The following is a 22541-nucleotide window of genomic DNA, read 5'->3' on the forward strand; positions in this document are numbered from 1 at the left end:
AATCTGACTACTTCCATGCAGCCCCTTGTAGTTATGGCAAGGAGCAAAGATAAAACTTCAGCTTAAATTAATGTTTGAAAAAAATCCTTGTCAATTCACCATTATTTATACAGAAATAAGTGATTGATATTCAATAGCTAAGCACTCCAACACCCCACAAGGAAACAGCACACCTCTGCTCTGGGCTTTGCAGAGCTCTACCCTGAACTGCAAGCCCACATCCCTCCAAGTGCTGCTCCCTCCCACAGGCTGTGCTCAGGGAATGGCCCAGATAATCATTTCTTGGCCATGACTTCACCCACTACCTATCATCCAGAGGCTGTAATGGATACAGAATTCCTTATCTCTACCTGCCCTCCTCATTTGCAGCACCTTGGTGGATTATAAAAAGTAATACTTTAAATTTATGGTAGAGAAGTTCTTTATTAGCCCATGGAGAAAAGGCGAAGTGTGGAGATCTGGAGCTGCACTAGAAGCAGGATTAGGGCCTGGCATCTCCTGGCTCAGAACTCAATTAACTCCTCCAAGCCTCAGGAACCACCACAGCCCATCCAGGCCCCCTCCAATTCCAGGGACAGCTCTCCCAGTCATCAGTTTGGAAGCCCCAAGCTGGACACATGCAAGATGCAAATAGATCTTGAAAAGGCAAACATGATCAGCTAAAAATTGGAGCAGTTTCCCAAGCAAAGCCCATTCCCCATATCTGATGTCTGGAGGAACTCTCAGCAGCAAAACCCAACAGAGGGCAGGTCCCTCCTCCTCCCCACAGGGTTCCTGTGACACCTGGCAGGGTCACAGTGGCCTGGTGACATCCCACCCCACACACACAACAGCCACAGGAGCTTTGAGTGCCCTTCTGAGAGAAAGGCAAAACTTTGTCAATGACCTGCTCTGAGCCCTGTGCCCCAGCACAGATGTCTGGAGGAGCCATGGATGAGCTGGATGAAGCAGCAGGAGGAGGGGATTCACCCAGGCCAGCAGAGCTCAGGAACAAAGTGGTCAAGTCTGCCTAGAATTAAACTCCAAATCCTTCTTCCAAGTATGGACACGATGGGCCTGGGCCCACTCCAGCATCCTCAGCTGGAAGGGGAAAAGCAGGAAGTCTCCCAAGGTTTCAACACAAAACAACATGTGAAGCTTCACCCTGGCATTTCCAGAGTCACTCTTCAGGAACATTCTCCTCCTGGGCTGTGCTGCCCCTGTAATGTGCTCAATGGTTCCAAAGGATGTACTACACTTTTACTAAGTACATATCAAATCTTCCTGTCTTCTGAACCATTTTAAAGTTTAACATTACACAGCAGGAGCATTTCTTAATGTGATTTGTCTGTACTTTTTCTCAAAGTAATTACAAAATGAAGGCTTGAAAATAAAAATTCTATGAGTATTTAAATGAGAAATAATAGTTCAAGAAGATTATTTAGTTGAGATGAGAAAAAACAAGTCAGAAGTTATCAGTAAGTGCTTTTAAATTAATGAAACTCAGACACACCTGAAGTTTGTACCAAGGCAGTGCCACAGCTGCCTCATCACAGCCAAGGAAATGACACAAAGCTCAAAGCCAAGAATTATCAAATGCAAGGATAAGTGGAAGAAGAAGAAGAAAAACAGATGGATTCACTTGGGGAAAGAAGATGACAAGAGGTGAAACAAATAATTTAGTGAGCAGTCTTGAAATGGATTTACAGAGCAAATAAATCTGCATGATCAAACTCAGTGCCCCTGTCACACTTCCCAACTTTTAGATCCTCATGTATCTGTTCTCTCAATAAAAGCTTTAACCAAGCCCCAGTAACCAGTGACTGGGGAAAAATCATCCTGGGAATATTTTCAGCTCCTGTCATTATACTTTTTATTAAAATACATACATATTTATTTTTCCAAGATGAATTACAGACACAAATCTCCAAAACTTTGTAAATCTAATTTTAATCCATGTTTTACAGCAGCTTTTTTAAACCCTCTACCCTTCTTAAGATGTAACTGGCACTTAAGTATCAAAGACAGATTTGCATTTCAAAGGGCAATTAAAAAGCATACTGCACCAAGGCCCTGATTAAAGTGTTGTGGCTTTACATAAATTAGGCAGTTCCTTTGACTTTCTCTACTTTAAATCCATCATAACAACGGGAAAATCCTACACATTACATGAACTGTATGACCACCTTCTCCCTCCCCTGCCCTCACAAACTGGTGATGACAAACTCAACCTTCATTTGCTTGAAGGAACCAAACTGTGGAGGCTCACACTGAATGGGAGAGAGATACTCACATCCCAAACTGCTGCTCATTAGAAAACTAATATTAACTGTTGTTTGCAGTTCCTAAAAATCAAGGATTTACTACTACAAGCCTAGTAGAACAGCACATACTTTCTTACCAAGGTGTAGCAGCACACAATTTCAAGTTACAGATTAATTCAAGTGTTTTTCACAATGGAATATTTTATCATATCCTCTGACTTTTTAAAATCTAAAGGCAGCAAAGATTAGTTTCTTTAAGAGGCTCAGTTGCCACAGAACCTCTTGATCCTCACACCTCCAAAAACCCAAAGAGCAAAGTCTTCCCATGGACCATCACACAGAGAAAAGGTCCTTTAAAGGCACATTGTCACTGCACAGTGAGGCTGCTGTGATCCACTCCCCTGCCTCGTTCAGAGCAGGGGCAAACACAGATTGATGCAAACCCCAGCCAGGCTGTCTCTAACACAATTCCTTCAGTCCCTGACCCAGCACTCCAGGCCCAGGCACACAGAGCACGTGTGGTTTGAGTTTTCCACACAGTGGTTCACTAAACAAACCTCTGTCACCCTATGGCAAGGAAAGAGCTTCAGATTCCAAACCCCAAACATTTTAGATCCCTCAAACTAGGATATATAGAAAGTCCTTTAAATAACTTGAGAGACTTAGCCAAATTTAGCCACCTTCCTGCAGGTAGATTGCTCAGCATCATCCACCAGCCATTCCAAGACTGAAAACTCCAACCCTGTATCAACATGATGGAATGCAACATGTTTTAACTGGATTTAGTTGCCCTGGCCTCCATGACTCACCAGAGCATGTCATTTTCTAGAGCTATTTAATGAGTAAGAAGCTGTTAAAACATGCAACTTACACTTCATAATGCTCCTTTTAGAGATCAGGTGCATGGCAGCACCACACTCACCCACAGCAGAGGAACCCCACATACCACTGCTCAATTAACAGGGGAATGAGCTCCCTCCCACTGGAATTTTGAGGCCGAGGGGAGCCCTTACTATGCTAACAATGCCCACGCTCACCACAGCCTGAAAGCTGCCAATTAAAACAAAGAGAGTGGGAAGGAATATTAAAAACCACTGTTACAACTAAGGGATTCAAATGAGGACAAGAAAAGCAATAGGCTAAACCAGCATTTAAATATTCCACCTCTTATTCCAAAGCCTTCAGCAACCAAAGTGCCTTTCCTCCCGCACAAGAGGATTAAACTCAGCATGGTCTTGCCCAGCTCTTGGCACTTGACTGGGGTGGTAAATAGGTTTTCACACACCCACATCTGCCAAAGCTCTGCAGCAGTGCAGCTAGAGGATGCTCTAGGGCAGGTTTCCAAGGCACAGGATGGCAAAAGGCAATGTACAACATGTGTCACCAGCATTTCCTTTCTGGGCAATAAAAGTACCATTTTTATTGCATGGAATCAATCAATAACCTTAACACACAGCTGTCAGGCCAAAATGTGCCAAAGGGGCAACTGGTTGTGTGGAGAAGGTCCTTACTGTCTTGGGCTAGACTGTATTTGTTCTATTTTCTAGCTAAGATGGTTTGGGGAAAAAAAAACCTCACCAGAACTGCATTGTTGTTTGTTGTGGGTTTTTTTAAAGTAGGCTCTTGGGTTTCTTTTTTTTTTTTTTTTTCCAGGTACGTGGGTTCTTTTTCAAGCACTAAAAGGCTCTTAAAGATTCCATCATTTTAGAAAATGTCAAGTGAAATAGTACCTTCTACCTAGATAGGAGAAAATGGAAGTGGAAATTCGGCAGACATTTTGGCTTACCTTCATTTTTAACCCCATTAACCTCACCTAATGATCATATAGAGCAGGCTGATAGCAGAGGCAGGAGGCTGAAGGCTCTCATGTGGAAAGCAGCAGAATTAATCCCGACAGCAGCGATGCAAGGAGGTGGTAATTGCTCCAGAGAAGTGTGGGAGAACTGCCTTTATTGTCCTCATTGCCAAGAAGCTCGGAAATCTATTCCTCATTAAGAGATTCTCAAAGTCACTCTTTTAAGGTATAAAACCCCAATTTTTCTATTTCTGACACCGCTGATGTTTCACAACAATGCTACAAGCCAAGTTAATGGGAACAATATCCGAATACAAACGATGGAAGCGGCAGCTCTGGGAGATGCAAGAGCACCAGTCAGGAAGAATTCATTACCCCGAGACATTTATTAAGCGAAGGAAAAAAAACTGTTTGAAAAAGGCTGGCAAACATCATTAGAGAAACAAAGGAAAATCACTTCATAGGCTTTTTTTTTTTTTTTCTAGTTACAGTGCCTTAGTTTACCTTGTTTTTTTCTTTTGGTTGGTTTTTGAAGTCTCACCCTTATTCAGTAATTACAAGTCTCGTCCTGCTTTACTATTTACAAGACACGAACTGACAACACTAAGCCCTGAGAAATAAGCAAGCGACAGAACAGGTCACTTTTTCCAAACATAATCTTTATTATTACCTGTAAGCTTCACTCCCTCACTGCTTTCTACCCCCCAAAATAAAGTTATCACCTATCAAGCCTGAAGGGTCCTTGAAAGCTGAGGTTATGACTTGGGCTTTATAATGGAAAATCGTATGTGTTTGGTTGGTTGTTTCTTCTCAGACTTCTTTCTTCACACCTGATACTCCACAAACAGAAAAATACAACTCCCCAGCTCTCCATTCTCCACTCATCTCCCAGTCCTGCAGGGATTCTACACACTGCTGCTAGGAGCTTCCCAAATGTTTCACACAGACAAGGTAATTCTCCACATACAAGCACAGAAAGTTATTTTGAGGTTATTTATACATAAAGAAAGTAAAATCCTGTTTTCTTCCCCCTTCTAAGCTGTGGTAAATCTCCATTGTGATTTCAGACACCTGACACTTCTCTTAATCCATTCATTGCAACCTTCCTGAGAAATCCCCCACATTAAAGCTGCTTACAGGAACAGAGCACAGGACAACTGCCAGCCAGTTAAATGAGAGCCACAGTCCCAGTTTCCCTAATGGAACCAGCTGATGGGTTCCTTGGGAAGCACCTTCCCATTTTTCCAAGGGCAGAGCATTCCTTTCCATCACCACATTCTCATCCACACCTCCAAACCAGAGCCTTACCTGCCACGGTGAGCTTTGCTGTCCTGCTCACAATGGTCCCCAGGCTGTCCACAGTTGCCACGCACTGATAATATCCTTCATCGGGTTTATTATGCTTGGAATGCACCACACTGTTAATTAATAAAGATCCATCTGGCAGCAGCTGGCGGCGGTCGTCCGACACCAGGTTGAGGAAAGTGCCGTCCTTCTTCCACTCGATCCTGGGGGGGCTCTCGCAGTGGGCAGAGCAGTTCATCACCACCGACGCCCCGCGCACCGCCAGCACGTCCAGGGGCTCCACCAGGAAGTAGAAAGGAGTGAAGGTTCTCACCAGGGATTCTGTAAAACAGCACAGAATTTTGGGGTTAGTTTTCCACAGTTTTTAATGTGAAATGCACCCTCCTTGAAGATACTGTAATGAGTACAAGCACTACCAGGGCTCACAGCCTCCTCCTGAACAGATTCAACCAGCTTGGTCTGTGTGACAGTGGTTCTGCTTTGGTCATTCACATCATGGACCCTCAGATTCCAAGACATTTCCATCCCTAAAATGTATTTCCCTGCTCTGCTGTCAGTTCTCTGCCTCCCCAGCAGTGCTGTCCTTGGGTTTGTGGAACCAAGATTGGGCATTGTTACCCCACGCCTTTAGAGGGGCAACACATTGCGAGGTGGGAGCGGACCTTCACAGAGGACAGCAGGCACAGCAGCAGCTTGGTGAAACATGGAAAGCTCTTTATTATCTGACTCCAAAGGCCTATATACATTTTGTACAGAGGGCCAAGATTGGCCCAAGGAGGTTACAACCTCCTGACTCCATTGGTCAATATGACCATCAGTCAAGTTCTCTCTCAGAGAACAAGAACGCAAAACATACAGATAAATTCTAAGAATATAATATTATTTACATGAAGCAGCGTGAGAAGCTGCTGCAAAGACTCAAACACTTGAAACCAAGAAATGCAGGAACGACAGGGAATCATCACAAACAATTCAGCCTTCAGGAAAAAGTCTCCCATACTGAGCTTAACACATCTTACAAGTGTCATACAGTGTTTTTTTACTTCCATTCTAGCCCAGGATAAATATGATTACTTTTCCATTTTAAGTATTCCCCAAAGAGTTCTGTAATTAACATCTAGTTTGCATTAAGAAGTGAATTTTAATTACTGTCTTTCTGGTGTATTTGGTCAAGCAGAATGATTGTATGTCAATATCACTTTGACTTGTCTTAACTTAGTCATGTGTAGAAAACAGAAGACAAATTCTTCCAGAGAAGAGCAGTTTTCCAATCAGCACAACACTGGGTTCAGAGAAAAGGGCATCTTGGATTTTAAAGCCCACCTTAGAAATAACACTCATACAACAATAACAAACTCCTGCACTCATTTCAAAACCATTTCATCTCTCACCATTGACAATTTAATCTCATGGTCAATAAAAAAATGGTAAAATACTTTAAAAGCACCTGAAAGACAAATATGCATTTAATAACAAGATTTGTTTAATTAAGCCCCAGAATAATTATGGGCTTTGAGGAAAAAGCACAAACTCTGAAGGCGACCTTTAGTTGCAGACAAAGGCTGTCCTGGAAGCATTGCAGCTTCTCCCATTGCTTGGCTGTTTGTGGGGTTTTTAAAATCGGATTTACCTTCTAAAATGACTTTAATTAACAAATTGATATGATTTCCTCTATCACTGAACTACACAGAGAGCCCCTGGTCTCCAAAGAGCCTCCAGCTTCCCCCCAGAGGGACTCCAGCCTTCCTGCACAGAGCCCATTGTCTCTGCTACTCACAATTCACAGCAACTTGGAGATAAGGCAGGAGTGGCAGGAAAGCAACAACAGATAAATGATGCTTTGGCAGCTGATAGCATTCAAATACTCTCTCACCTTCAAGAATTCCAAGAGGAAATAAAGGAAAACATCCCAGAAAGATTGAAGTTTCCCCAGTGACAGTGTCAGGCTGGAGACTGTTAGGTTGGGATCCAAATCCTTGGGATTGTCTTTCTCGACCATAATAAAGGCATCCCCCCAAAAAAACCCCAAACCAAATATACAGGACAAAAAAAAATCAGTAAAACTTAAAAAAATTCTAGGAGCTGCTTATGTTACTCTGGTTTGTACAAGGGCACCTATGTGTGGATGTTCTGGATTCTCTGTGCCTCTGAAATCCTGAGTGTCAGTTCTCATGCAACAAAAGGCAGAGTAGAAACAAGAGCCATGAACAGCAGGAAAATCTTTGACCTTTTTACTTCCATAATCTCTTCCAGTGCTGCAGAAACCTGAAGTTCTTATTAAAATTAAAGCTGCACAGTCTCTGGGCTTTCCAAGGGAAGCATTTCCCACCCCACCTCAATCCCAGGCTTCTCTAAGCTTTTCAGTATAAATCCAGACTCCCGTGAGAACAAAACACACTGGTTTGAGTTTTCTTCACTCTGGCTTTTCAAATAAAACCCAGAAAACCTTTAAAACGGAATGGCAGCTTTTTGTTTGCCCTGCCAGTCTCCAGTGCAGACTGGAGCAGATCTAATCCATTGATAGAGTAAGATTGTTCTTGCCCTGGAAACAACAAGGAGTCCAAGGAAATAGAGCAGAGCAGAGGATGTCCAGAGAGGTCACACCAAGACCTAAGAGCAGCTCAACAGGGATGAGAAGCCTTGAGGAAGAACAAGAAGTAGGTTCTCAGCCAGGCTTCAGAGGTACCAAACTCCTGCCAGGAGCTCTGGGAAGATACAGCACAAGCTGCTTCATCCTGGGATATCACTGTGCTCCTGCACTAAGTGCAGTGGGGACAAATTGTAAAGGGTTGGTGAATAACTCCATTCCAGCTTGAAGGAAGTTAAATCAGAACAGAGCCCATTTTTTCAGAGGATCTGCAGCTGGGGTTTGGAGCACTCTGGAGAATCACACTGCAATCAGCTGAGCTCATGCCACCTTCAAGCCTCAATTCTGCACAAAAAGGGTTTCTACACACTTGAACTACATAAACTTCTATTTCTACCAACGAGCCATTTCTCCCACTTCATCAACCTACTGATTGCTCAGCTCGATGACAACAATTTATTTTGGGTAGAATGGGTGTGTGTCTGGTGCAGGAAGTCCTTCCCCTTTCCACAAACTTACATACACAGGTGTGTACACACCACTGCCTCTGTTTGTGCTAATACTACCCAAGGAACTCATGCTAAAGCATGAGTCTGTCTCCCTGCTCAGAAACAGGAACAGACAAATCTCACTCATTCCCACCAGGCTGGAATTTATTTCTCCCCAGATCTGCTCTGGAGATGAGTGGCAGGGAGCCAGATGTGCCAAAACACAATGAAATGCCCTGGCACAGACAAGATCCCAATGAGCCACAGAGACAGACTGATTTCTCATGTCCTGGAAGTTCCACAGCTCCCTTCCTCAGCCCTGCCAGCACACAGGTAGTGGGGTTCAGCACTCCTGTGCCCATCCCAGCACACAGGCAGTGGGGTTCAGCACTCCTGTGCCCATCCCAGCACACAGGCAGTGGGGTTCAGCACTCCTGTGCCCATCCCAGCACACAGGCAGTGGGGTTCAGCACTCCTGTGCCCATCCCAGCACACAGGCAGTGGGGTTCAGCACTCCTGTGCCCATCCCAGCACACAGGCAGTGGGGTTCAGCACTCCTGTGCCCATCCCAGCACACAGGCAGTGGGGTTCAGCACTCCTGTGCCCATCCCAGCACACAGGCAGTGGAGTTCAGCACTCCTGTGCCCATCCCAGCACACAGACAGGAGGGTTCAGCACTCCTGTGCCCATCCCAGCACACAGCAGTCAGGTTTAGCTCAGCAGTGTGGCACTGCTGACTACATCACTACCGTAATCCCCCAATTTTGTTCTTGGAAGCTGCTGTAAGGCTTGCTACTTTCAATTTAATGTTAGACTAGCTGATTATTTCTCTCTAACTGTATTAACTTGCACTTGGGTCCTCCAAATTTTTCCACCCTCCAAGGAACAGTTTGCCAAATTTGAACTCTAACCTTGTCCCTCCTCTTCCCTAAGTGGTGTGGAAAACGTAACAAATGCAGTTTACACATGAACCACTCTGGGAGTGAAAGACAGCAAATACAAGTTTACCCAGAACACACAAGTGCAAAATCCCCACAAAACAGCCTCCAACATCAACATCAGGACGTGGAGCTTCTGAAGAGAGCCCAGAGGAGGCCACAGAGATGCTCTGAGGGCCGGAGCCCCTCTGTTCTGGAGCCAGGCTGGGAGAGCTGGGGGTGCTCACCTGGAAAGGAGAAGGCTCCAGGGAGAGCTCAGAGCCCCTGGCAGGGCCTGAAGGGACTCCAGGAGAGCTGGGGACAAGGGATGGAGGGACAGGATACAGGAAATGGCTGAAGCATGGAAAAGGCCAGGTTTAAATTAAATATTGGGAAGGAATTCTTCCCTGGGAGGGTGGGCAGGCCCTGGCACAGGGTGCCCAGAGCAGCCGTGGCTGCCCCTGGATCCCTGGCAGTGTCCAAGGCCAGGCTGGACACTGGGGCTTGGAGCAGCCTGGGCTGATGGAAGGTGTCCCTGCCCTTGGCAGAAGGTGGGACTGGATGAGCTTTAAGGTCCCTTCCAACCCAAACCATTCCAGGATTCTGTGATTTTAAGTTTGGGAAATACAAGCTTGTTCACCTCACCCAGTCTGTCCAGGAACTGATGCCCAATTAACTACTTTCATAAATTCCTACCCCCTATTATTAAAAATACTCTGGGGTGTTCTAATCCTCCTAGTAGCTCCTTTCTCCTCAAATTGTCACAATTAAACATCAGTTCTGGCACTGTTTCAGCCAAGACAGAACTCGTCACCCCAAAGTGATCTGACAGTATATAACTAAGAAGTGCTTCCAGCCTGTCCTGCACCATTTTTTGTGCGGAGATGCATCTTTACAAGGCCTCAGGTGAGCAATGCATAGAACAGTAAATGCCAAGCAGCTGCACAAGTGGGAAGAAGCTTCCCTTCTTTTTCCAGCTAATTTCTGGAAGACACAAGCACTCCAATATCCACCTTAAATCACTGAAATGCGTCCTTTAACAACCGCCTGCCACGAGCTCATCAGAAATTACAGCACTTAGGAAAGTAACTCCAGACAAAACCACTCTGATCTCAGTCCTACTGACTCCATATAAATCACCTCAAACTGGTGCATGGCAATGTGTCTTGAGATTTTACCAACAGCACCACAGATCTGACCTGCATTCAGTGCTGCCACCAGAACTGTTCATTCATGATGTTCTCCTGAGGACAAGCACAGGGCTCCAACACCACATTTCACCTCACTTTGGAAAGAAACTACATCACATTTTACAAGGACCAAATGCAACAACAATCCAGAAGGAAAATGTGAAGCACAGGTATCTTTTCAGAACTCCTTTTTCCAAACAGGATGATAATTCAAGGCAAACATCTTCCATCAAAATTAGCTGACTTGAGATGAGCAGTACACCAGGCTTTGGTTTGGAAGGAGTCAAAGCAGGCTTTGATAAAAAAAGATCATTCATTGGAGCTGAGGAATGACGTGGCACCTGTCCATATTGACCAGGGGGTGACACTTGTCCTTCTGACTCCAAGGCAATTCAGGAGTATGGATATGACATCCTTCAAGCTTGACATGTAGAACAGAAGCATCTGACAAATCCTGATCAGACTGGCAGGATCTGTTAGACAGCCCTGCTCATGTACTGCCAGTCAATGATAAAAGCTCCAAGCTCCCTGGCTGAAGGATTGCACTTTTAAAAGGCTTTTCCCCAGAATTTAATTAACGTTCCCAATGGCCTCTATAATCCTAAAGACGGTGTTATGCCCTTCCTAACCCACATCATTACAAAAAACTGCCTCGAGAATCAGCCAGACGTGGTTTAAGTGAAGATGTTCCCCACGCCATTCCCTGCAGGCTGCCAGCAGGAGCTCACAGGGAACTTGTTCTGTGGTTTTGTTCACATATTCATGGCTAAGGAGCACGTTATCTATGTGGGCAAATTGCTGCATGTGGTAATCTCTAAATAAATGTATATATTACCATCTTGGTAATTTATTTTCCTTGACAGCACCAGAAGCATTCTGCATTCCCCAATAAGCAAAACTTATCTATGATATGACAATGTACCAATGTTTAGACAAAGATGTATTTTCTGCTTAATATTACATTTTTCTCTTTATAGGCAATAGAGATTATAGTCCACCTGATCAAATTAAACTAGGACAGCAACAGATACCAGCCAAACACCTTTTGATTTTACTTTCATAAAGCACTTCCAAAGCCCAACCAAACACACAGTGCTCGGCAAGTTCACCACACTCAAAAATCAAGGTCACATTTCTAAACTGTGTTCTCCAAATGCCACTTCAGCTCCTGCTTCACAAAGGCTCTGCAATCCACAAATTATACCAGACAAAAATTAAATTGCACTTAAGCATCAAGGAAAAAAAGGAGGGAGTGTAAGAGCTGCCCCTGACTGCAGAGTACAGAATAAATCCTGCTGGTACTTCCATAACTCCAGCAGTGGGCTGACACTGGAACCTGGCAGAGCAAGTGACGGAACATTATAACATAAGTAATGCCTTGTATAAATCCAGACTTAGATTCCTTCCTCCTTCAGCTCAAGTAGATTTTCCCCTTTGATGATTTAATACACTGTAACAAAGATACCCATCAAAAAGAGTAACTCCTCTTTGCCCCAGCATGGTTGGGAATTGTGGGCTAGGAATGGTGCTTGAGGAATGCTGTGGTGCCTCAAATTCCCCCCTCCTACAAGGGAAGAGGCTGTTCTGAAATCCCCAAGGGAGAGAGATCCTTTCAGGATGGAGGAGGACATATGGAAGAAATCCTGCGGCTGGCCCTGGATCCCTGGCAGTGCCCAAGGCCAGGCTGGACAAGGTTTGGAGCACCCTGGGATGGTGGAAGGTGTCCCTGCCCACGGCTGGGGATGGAAATGGATAATCCTTCAGGTCCTCTCCATCCCAAACCATTCACAGATTCTATGATGTTACTGTTTGACATCCTGTACCAACAAGAATATGAAAATCAAGACAGTCACCACAATGACAGCATCATTGTAACAGAGAAAGAGGTAATTTGGTCTTAGTAACTGGGGAGTATCCAGACAGCACAGCCAATAAACAAAGAACCAGCCAAGCAAAGTAAGCCATATTTTGCAACAATGCCTTTAGAGCTTTGTTTATATTTCCAGTTACCTTTCATTTGTTAAATAACAAATTATTGTTGGCTTCATCTTAACTGACCTTCTTGATGGACCTCAAGCATAAAATTATATTTTAAAAAAAATTAGCCCATTAAAAAAGTGTGCAGGAATAGAACTCAGAAGTCTCCAAATAGTGTGGTGTGTCTGCAGTAAATCACTGCAAGGAAGCATCCCTGCATCTACTCCAACCACTCCCTCTGTAAGCGATACCATCGCCTCATATATTATTAAATAATGGCAAGAAAAACACGATAATGATCAGCAGCCAAATCCAAACACAGATTGTAATCTCCAAGATCAGATGTCTGTGGAGATGCATTTATCTGGTGTTCAGTTCCACAGCCTTTCAAACCCCTCAACAGAGTCAGACGTTGTTACCTGGATTTGGAACACGGGGAAGTGATTTTATTATTTACAGTTAATTGTCCCAGGTGCTGTGCCAGGGCTCCATTCAGCAGCTGCTCCTCAGCATTGTCACACCAGGTCACAACCCCTCTGTCCCTTTACTCTGGGGCTGCAGTTCTGGTCAGCTTGGAAAACTGCAGGAGAAAAGATGGCACCAACTCCTCTTCCCCTAAAGCAAGACTCACCAGAACCACTTCTAGTGCTACCCTTGTGCAACTTGTCCCAAAAAATCCCCAGCAAGAAGGTACTCCTCATGTCCAGTCCAAACTCCTGAGCTGTTTCCTATTCACAAGGATTTTTTCATTTGCCTTAAATCCACACTCAAAAAAAGGAAAATAAAAAGCTGCCTACCAACCATGCTTCAAAAACAACTTCTGGTGCACTTCTTGTTCCTCCTGGTGTGCCAGGGAAAAAAAAGTCCTTTATAAGCACTAAGCTCAAAAATGTGGACTTCTTTCAGGTTGTTTAAAAATATCCTTGGGTTTGACAGAATTTGCACGCAGCAGCTGAGTCCCACAAACCTCTCACCTTGTGCAAGGAACATTCTTTCAAGGCTATTTTGCTTTTATAAATCAAAGGAAACACAAGTCAGACCATCTAACACCATATATTTGAATTAAGCCAACAAGGGAACCTCTCTGAAGGTCCTAACTGCAGAATTCCTTCTTGTAACCATTTCAGAAGGAGAGCTTAAAGGATTTTATCCATCTTTTCCCTTTTTCGTGGAATGCTAATGTCGTTTTACTCATTTCAAGTAACTATCATTTTTTAATATCAGCAGTGCTTCCTTCAAAAAGCACCTCAAGTCCCAGGGGATCAGAGCTCCATTATTTATTTAATTTTTAATTCTTCCAGGGACTGTTTTCATTATTTTCTCCACCTGGGCTGAGAAACATCCCTCCAGCATTTCTCCACAAGTTTACTAGAGGGCACTGTAAAGACACCTACAAAAGGAAGAAAATGAATTTCTGTTCCTCCCGGTGAACAATAGTACTTTGACTTTTCCCCAGAAATAGCTCCCAGATGTTGGCTCCTGACAATGCTACAGTTGTTACAGCAGGTGAAGAGGAATTTCCATTTTTTCCTGCAGTAATGGATTTCCTCTCCCAGAGTTCCAGTCTTCTGAGCACTCAGGCACCTAATTTACCTCTTCAGAGAGAGAGACGTGAAAGAGAGTGGTTTTCTGAGGGTTAAGGACAAATAGAAAACCCACTTGTAAGGCTCCAAATACACACTGCACACAATGCAAGGAGGTTCCTCATGCTGTCCTGCTCTCCCTGTCTGGGCTCCACTCAAACCACCCTGCTCAGACCCACAGAACTGGTTCCCCAAACCCTCCCAGGGCCAGACAAGACGCTGAGCTCTCTATGGAGATGCCCTGCTGCTTTGCAAACCAAGCCCAGGTAATCAGGGAGCAGATTCCTTGCTTCAGACAGGGTGGGTTTTTTTGCCAGACTGGTATTTCAAAAATTGTTTAGAATATAAATACAGAAAAAAAATCCCCACTCAACACAAGAGAATTATTTGCTGAAACCAATTACTTAAATATTTCCCAAGTGTAAACACGCTGCAGCATCCAAGAACTGTGCATCAAGGGGAAAGCAGTTTTACCACTTCTCAGATGCCAACGAGGTTATGGGGCACCCAACAGAACTAATTCAGTTTAAGATGCTCTTTAAGTGAGACAAGCTCTGCACTCAGTGAATGATCTCCCTCCCCCAGGCCACCTCTTCCATCCAGGGCTCCAGGGAGACCATGGAGATGCCAAGGGATGCTCACAAGTGTAAAGGGCAGGGGAAATGCTGATACCAACTCAGGGGGGCTCCAATCACAGCAATGGCCAGAAAAGCCACGCAGGAAGAAATATTGGGAGGAAAAAAAAAAAAAAAAACTTTCTATAAGGAAGCATAAAATGAAAAAAAAAGGATGAACACGAAAAAAAAAAGATGCAAAGAAGAATCAAATGGAAAGTTGCTGAACATCATTTCCAGTGTCTTTCTAAAGATAGACCTTTGTCACACTTCATGAAATAGGAAAAAATTCTTAACAAATACCTTTAATGTCAGATCAAGCAAGGAATATCTGAGAGGACCTGGAAACAGAAGAGCAGCACTGGATCAGAGCAAAAGGAATGCCTTTAACTCAGCATCCTGTGACAGCAGCTGAGAGCAGAAGCTGGGGAGCATCCAAGGGCAGAACCAACAGCAGCAAAGCTCCCCGGGACAGTCCCAGCACCTCCCTCTCACAGCCCAGGGACACCAGGGTTTGGTCCTTTGCTCAGCAGCTCCTGGAGGGAAAGCACAACCTCTGCCAGCACCTCAGAGCAGCCTCCAGGGAGAGAAGGAAGGAGGAAGGGGAGAGGGAAAACAAATCCGAGTTCAGCAACTGATTTGGGGGTCCCTAATTTAGGGGACTAGTGCAGAAAGATCGGGATAAACAGTAAATTCTGTACACTCAGCACAACTGATTCTACAGCCCTTCCCTTCTCTGGTTTCCTACCAAGCACTGCCCAATCACACCACTGAGCCACAATATACAAAAACATAATAACCTTAGCCATGTGTTAATGAGAGTTTTATTGATCTTTCAGGGCAGTAGTGAAAAAACAGGAGCAGCAGAAAGGTGGAAAGGATGCACATACGCACACTACTAGAAACATGTTACAATGTTACCAAGAATCTTATTTTAAGAACATATTTACACCAGTTTTCTATCCCATAAAAACTCAACCTTATTTGCAGAGTTCAGTAGGTGCTGTTGTGGTTTAACCCAGGGATAAGTCAGCTGCAATAAAACCTGCTCCTCACAAATTTAACTTGCAACACTCCTGTAAAAGTGAGCTGGCAACTAGAGAGCCCCAAATTGAGGTTTTTTAACAGAAAGGGTTAGAGTGGGATGACAGGCACATCACCAGTCAGGGAGAAGAGGGATGCAGCAGCAGGTGCCCTCAATGACACAGAAAACTGGAGCAGATTTTAGTCACACCAGCACCAAGGTAATACCCTGGGGAGGCTGAGGAAATAAGAGAGAAACAGCAGGATTCCCAGTTTTCTTGGACTTTGACTAAGCATAAGTGTTTGTGTCTGTGTTTGCAAAGCCCAGACTAAAAGCAGGAGAGTGCAAAGCTAAAGCCCTCACAGATGCCCACACTGGTCAGTGACCACAGCACAGCATCAGGACTCTTTAAAAGTTACAACACCCACCAAAAGTATCAACCAAACATCTTAATAGCATCATTGATGAATGAGCCATATAAAAGAAATAATATATAACAAGGCTTACAAAAGCAGTGTGTTACTGCACCAGATTTCAGGAAGACTTGGCAAATCTAGAACTGGTAAAAATGTATTTAATATTTAAATCTGATATCCAGATCAGCTCCAATACTCAAATGAGCACCATTTCAATTGTGCAAGTTAGAAAAGGAAGCAAAGAAATGACATCCCAGACCGATGCCCACCAGGAAAGCAGTTTAAGGAGGAACTGGAACACACATTGTGGAGTCAACAGCTCCTTCAAGTTACTCATTCTTTACTCTAAGCAGTGGATAAAGGTCTCCATTTGTGCCATCTCCACAACAAACCACGGTTTCTTTGGCCTTTTTTCATCCTCTCAGCTGTGAACTCTGCATATTCATCCTGGAATGTTTAATGCCTTTTACACGCATTGTCTGCTCCCGTTCACCACTGCCACAGGCTCTGCCTGGCCCAGGAGTATCTGCAAATCTTCCCGACCCTTCAGCATGAAATGCACAAAAATGATCTGGAATAAACCCCAAAATATCCCCAAGTCTTATTTACCGCAACTTAATTATTTCAAGTACAGTGAATGTACATGGAGTAGAGCAAATTATTGGATTTTTGTTTATTATTTCCTATATAAGAAATCAAGCAGCTACAGTTTAGGAAGGCAACTGCAGCCTATTAACAGTGTATTTGTATTCTAAACAGATCTATTAAAAAATCTAATTGCACTAATCCTTTACTGTAACTTTGCAGCCGTGTTATTTTACCCAGCTGACATTTTTCTGTAACATATTCCTGCTAAGCAGTGAGTGCTCATAAGCCAAGAAAAGCTACAAGAAAAAGAGCCAAATGCCTCAATTTAACCCCTGACTCTCAGTGTCTCCTTTTCCCCAAGGGGAGTGGGTGGCACACAGTTCTCTCCCCTGTCTGGCAGGGCAAGGGGCAAGGGGAAGCCCCAGGGTGTCTCTGCCATTCCCACACCAGCCCAAGGCACTGGAGTTGTCCGTCTGACTTGGACAGGGAACACAAGCCTGGGCTGTAACTGGAGTGTGTGGAACAGCCATCCCTGCCCCATTTGATCTCAGTTGAAAGTACAGTAAAATGAAGTGAAAGAGCAGTTTTAAAAGCTTTACACAGATTCTTGTCTCTCCTCAAAGGGCATTAATGAAAACACTTCCTGTGGCAGTGTGTGAAGACAAGCAGCACCTTTCATCTCCCCTGTTTACTGCCTTCACCTCCCCGATTCCCAGGCACCACTGGAGCTTTGACTGGCACAGCTTTTGTCAGAATGAAAGAAAAAGCTCAACTGTAGCTTTGCAAATATATTAGCAAAAACATTTGCAAGTATTAGCTTGGCGAATGTTTTATACATGTGAGGGGAAAAACAGATTTATCTGTTCATTTATATAATACAGATTATTGTAAAGTGGGAAAGTACCTTTCAAAAGAACTTACGTAAGAGTGGAAATACAATTACTGCATGTATTAACTGAATTATCATATAGATATGGGTATTACTGGATGCACATTCTGGATATGCTCCTTCCCTCAGCCTCTGCTCCAGCTAATCCTGCCTGTGCTATGGATTGGCATGCACTGACAGCTACCTGGGTGGGTATTTGAAAGGTTCCTCTGCAAGGTTTTGCTCTGATTAACACGAAGCAGAATTTTTCAGCTGAAATAATAACATCAAAAACAGGCCCCAGACCTGCACTCTGCTCATCGTGTCAGAGAACAGCACTCCATTCACAGCACTCCATTCCTAAGGTGTTAAACAAACAGACAGACCTGATGAAATATTAATTTGGCTAATTATGGCAACAGAACTGCAGAAGGAAGTAACAGCTCCACAGAAAGAGAGCAGTACCTGTTGGCAGCAGTGCCAATGCCCGAGCCCCAGACGTGTGGCAGATGGGCTCCCCAGGCCTGGGCTCGGGCTGGTCCCAGCCTTGGCTCAGCTCTCCCTGGCTGGAAGATGGAAAGGCTCACCTGGGTAGGCTGAGCCCACGTGTGAGCAACTGAATGGGGGCTTTAAGGGAAAGACAGCACACACCACTCAACAGTTCTTCCAGTTCATAGAGTGCAATCAAATCCAAGTGTTCTCACCACAGAAACAATTACCTTTAGTGCACTAAAAAAGCTCTTCAACCAGTTGGACAGCAGATGAAAAGTACCTGGCAACTCACTGCCCAAACCAAAAATTTTGGATGATTTTTTTACTTCATAAAAGTAAATCATTACTTTGGATGATGTTTTACTTCATAAAACATCATTTGAAAGCAATTCTTTGCATGGAAGAGTCTTCTGGAGGTCATTTAGTCCAGCCAGGTGACCCAAGCAGGTCTATTTAGATCAGGTTGCTCAGGGATCTGGCCAGCCAAGCTTCAAACTTCCCCAAGGAACAATTTCTCAACAATAGAAGAGAGCAAGCAAGAAGTGTGTGAGCATCCAAAGTAGCAAAGCACAGTGAGAGATACACCCCCAAACTGGCTTTCCATTATTTCCTTCCTGACACATCATAACTGTGAGCTTTAGTTAAGCATCTACAAATTCAAAGTCCCAAAGCCACGATAATGGCAACATTAGGAAAGATCTGTTCTGAGGAATCCAGCAGGAAAAGCTACATGAAGTGCCTGGTGTGGAGCTGGCTGGCATTACAGGGATGGGTTTGTCTGTACCACCAATCACCTGGTGCTGTTCCTGGCTGTAACCTGGGCTGCTCTGGCTCCCAGAGCCCAGCACACAAGTCCAGGGATCAACAGACACATGGAGCCATGGCTGAGGCTTGACTTGAACCATTCACTGCTGTAGTATCCCTCAGCGCCCCAAACATCCCTCAGCGTCCCCAAACATCCCTCAGTGTCCCCAAACTTCTCTGCACTTCAGCTCCTGACTCGGGCTCAGCTCCACACCACAGGCTGATCCCACTGCACATCTGGGGAGAGTTGCTACAACTTCTGATGTGACTGCTCTGGCCCAGGTCAGCACAGTCATCACACTGAACATCATCATCACCACTCCAGGGCCTCAACACCCTGACACTGCTGTCTTTGGTTCATTCCCTTTAAATCCAACCTTCCCCAGAGTGCCAGGGCAGCCTTTTTCCTCCACTGGAGGTGCCTGGCAGCATCAATGTAATGTTTTTGGCACATCCTTCCCATTTGCATCAAGGTCAGCGCCTGCCACAACAAGCTTTCTATTTTAAATACTGCACATCGATAAGACTGCATTAAAACACAAAAAAGCCTTTACACAGCTCCAGAAGATGTAAGAGCACAGCTTTTCCCAGGTTCTGTCAGAACTTCTGCTGCAATTTGTCCCAGTCCCCAAGCAGCACCTTTCAGAGAAAGCCACAGACACTGGGAGCCGCAGGGCAGAGCCTCCAGAGAGCCACCACTGACCACCAGCAGACACCATCAGAGAGCTCCAAATTCCTTTGGTCTCGTTTTCCCTGTCCGTGCTGAGGGTTTATGTAAATAACCTGCACAGCCTTCTCCTGAGAAACTCTCCCAACCTAAACCTACCTAAATCACGGCATAATCAGATAATTAGATTGCGGTCCCTCTAAGTCTGCTATTAGCACTTCCAAGCTATGTTTAAGGGGATAAAAAAAGCTTTATTTCACGTAATTCACAGCACATGATGACTATCACAAAGGGGAAGCTCTATTTTCTAGCAGAGTAATTTACACTTTCTAAACAAAAAAATTCCAAGAGAAAAATTGTCATATAATATGTGGTGGGGTTTTTATGCCTAATATTTCTTAGTGGGTTGTTTTTTTTTTTGTTTGCTTTAGGAACTACAAGCAGAACACAGAGCCATTGAACCAGCTCCTTTCAGCTGCAAGAAGGGCGAAATGCAGCTTTGCAGGAAAACCAAGCACTCGTGTCACTGTCAACCATGAAAAAGTCCCAGACAAGAGCATGTAAAATCATTGTATCAGCTCTGTAACAGGAACATCCATGCTACAGATGGGATTATGAGGGGAGGGAGAAAACGGAGGTCAGGAACTCATCACAAGCAGCAGCATCTGTGAGGTGATGCACTTGAGCAGCACATTCTGCAAATACAAACAAACCTGATCATGCTCACTTTTTTTTTTTTTATTCAAAACCAATTAAAACATTGTTTTTCTTGGATTTTCTGGCTTTGTCTCGATACCAGGTACTACTGAGGTCCTCCTTGCCTTGCTGCACACTATTGCCTTGCTTGTACATCAGAGAGAATATAAATCACAGAATATTAAGCAAAGTAAGATGCTTTGCCTTTATTTGATTAGGGTTTCTCTGCAGCACAGATTTCTTACAGCCAATATTAAAGTGTAATTACTTTGTCTCCCAAAGTTTTAAAATACATGACTTGCATATATAGAAGTTGTTTTTATCTTTGTAAACCAAAGTAAGAGAGGGAGGGTGAAATTACTCCATTTTTCTGCTTAGCAGTTTCAGTTCTAGCAGCACCTCCTCCCAGCCACAGCAACCCATGCAGGGCTTTATCCCTGCTTTGCTGAGGGGACTGTTAAATATTTGTCACAGGAGTCTGTGCCAGGAGCAAAAATGAAGGAATCACAACCAGGGCAGGCAGATGGGCCAGAGCTCAGCAAGGCATGGGCTAAAATGTGTCAGGAATCTTATGAAATGAGACATTATGTAACAATATCAAATCTGGGCACCCAGAGCTGGGTCACCTGCATCTCTCCACCTGTACACAATGCAGAGAGCCCAAACCCAAGCATTTAAGAATCTTACACTGAGTTATATACTCACTTATTTTTATATGCTTCTATATACAAGCATGCACACCAGCACAGCTGTGCATACAGATGTACCTGTTGATTTCTAAAGCAAAAATTAAGCTACACCTATCAGCAGAGCAGCTGATAAACCCATGGGCTTTGATACAGCACAGACAAGATCATTTGAGACTCAACCAATAATAGCATTAGATCCACCTCAGCATCCAAATTAATTTTGCTGCTCCAGCAGTCCCAGTGCTCCTCATGAGCCTGTTCAGGGAGGTGGGAGCTGAGCTGGCCAAGGGCTTCTCAGCACAAAGTCCCACTTGTGGTGTTTGCAGTCCCTGGGGGTCATCTCCCCACCTGTTAACAGACACAAAGGAACTCAGCACACCTGTGCCACCTCCTCAAACTGGTATCTAGGTGAGATATTTTTACCAGAGGATATTTAATCAGAGCTCTGAGAACAATAATTATCTAGAGATACTGAAAATCTGGGGCTACGCTGTACGGCTACACAATGGAAAAAACACAGAATACAGAGGGACACTGTAATGAGGGCTCTGTCTGGAACACATGAGTGAGAAATGCAAGATCCCACAATCACAAGGCAAAACGAGCTGTCCCAAGTTCTTTCTACACCAAATCAAATAGTCTGAAGGGCTGGTGACTGCAACCCACCCCACCAAACCAAGGCCCAGCAGATGTCATGCTCACATCCAAGCAGCAAGTTGATAACACTGCAAGAGCAGCTCATTAAGTTTGCAGAACTTGCTTTTAATTCTTAGGGAAAAAAAATCATGGTCAAAACTTACTATTAGACTTAGGTGTCTTTGATATCTCATCGATTAAATTAAATGTCATTAATTTTGCATGCAACTCATAGATCATTCTCTAAATGCTATGCCAAAAATCTAATTGAGTCTTCATTAAGTGATCAGATGGGAAATGGGAGCTCTTCCCCCACTACAGAATTCAAGGTTAAAACTGCAGCTCACCAAGGACTGTTAAGAACTGCCTCAGACCCTCACTTTCAGTCACCACACAAAACCCCTTCTATTTCATTCACTCCAAATTTCCCTTATTAGCTGGCTCCTCCTCCCCTCTTACACCAGTAACCTTGAAAAGAGGGCAGGTAGAGCTACTAAAGAAAGACAAAGGGACTTAAAAAAAGGAGATTATTTCAAGCTACAATTAGAGTATCCTACCAGACTACACTATTTTGAAGCTTAAATTTAAATTAAATTCAAGCTGCATTTTTAGCCACACGCTTGTCATTACCTTTTTGTGATCCCAGTGTGAGGAGAGAACAATTGCTAGGCTTACCTCCAGCACCGAGTGCCACAGCTGGATTTGGCCACCCTTCTGTTACTTGTGGGTGCTGGTGGGACAAATCTACTCTCTGTCATTTCACAATTAACAATGAGAATTTTAAAAGTGATAATTTAATACACAAAGACACTTCTGGAATAAAACAGCAAAGCAGAAGAGGCAATAGGGTTTATCTCTGTGAGGAAGGTGTGCTACTACTCCCCAAGCCTGGAAGATAATGTTAGGTCATGACTGCAAGCTCCAGGATGGAAAAAGGCCTTGCAGGACTGCCCAGGGATGTG

The 22541-nt window shown here is 44.1% G+C and overlaps 1 protein-coding gene across 1 annotated transcript in view; it reads right to left on the reverse strand.

Moving 5' to 3' along the window:
- Window positions 1-22541, reverse strand: part of NEO1 (neogenin 1) — a gene marked incomplete at its 5' end in the record, with an annotated part of 164839 nt that overhangs the window by 106355 nt on the left and 35943 nt on the right. Inside the window, one exon of the mRNA XM_083871015.1 lies at window positions 5347-5664. Coding sequence (XP_083727141.1) covers window positions 5347-5664 — 318 coding nt within the window. The remainder of the gene's footprint in view (window positions 1-5346; window positions 5665-22541) is intronic.

This window comes from Zosterops lateralis, assembly GCF_965231275.1.
Source record: "Zosterops lateralis genome assembly, chromosome: 13".
NCBI lineage: Eukaryota > Metazoa > Chordata > Aves > Passeriformes > Zosteropidae > Zosterops > Zosterops lateralis.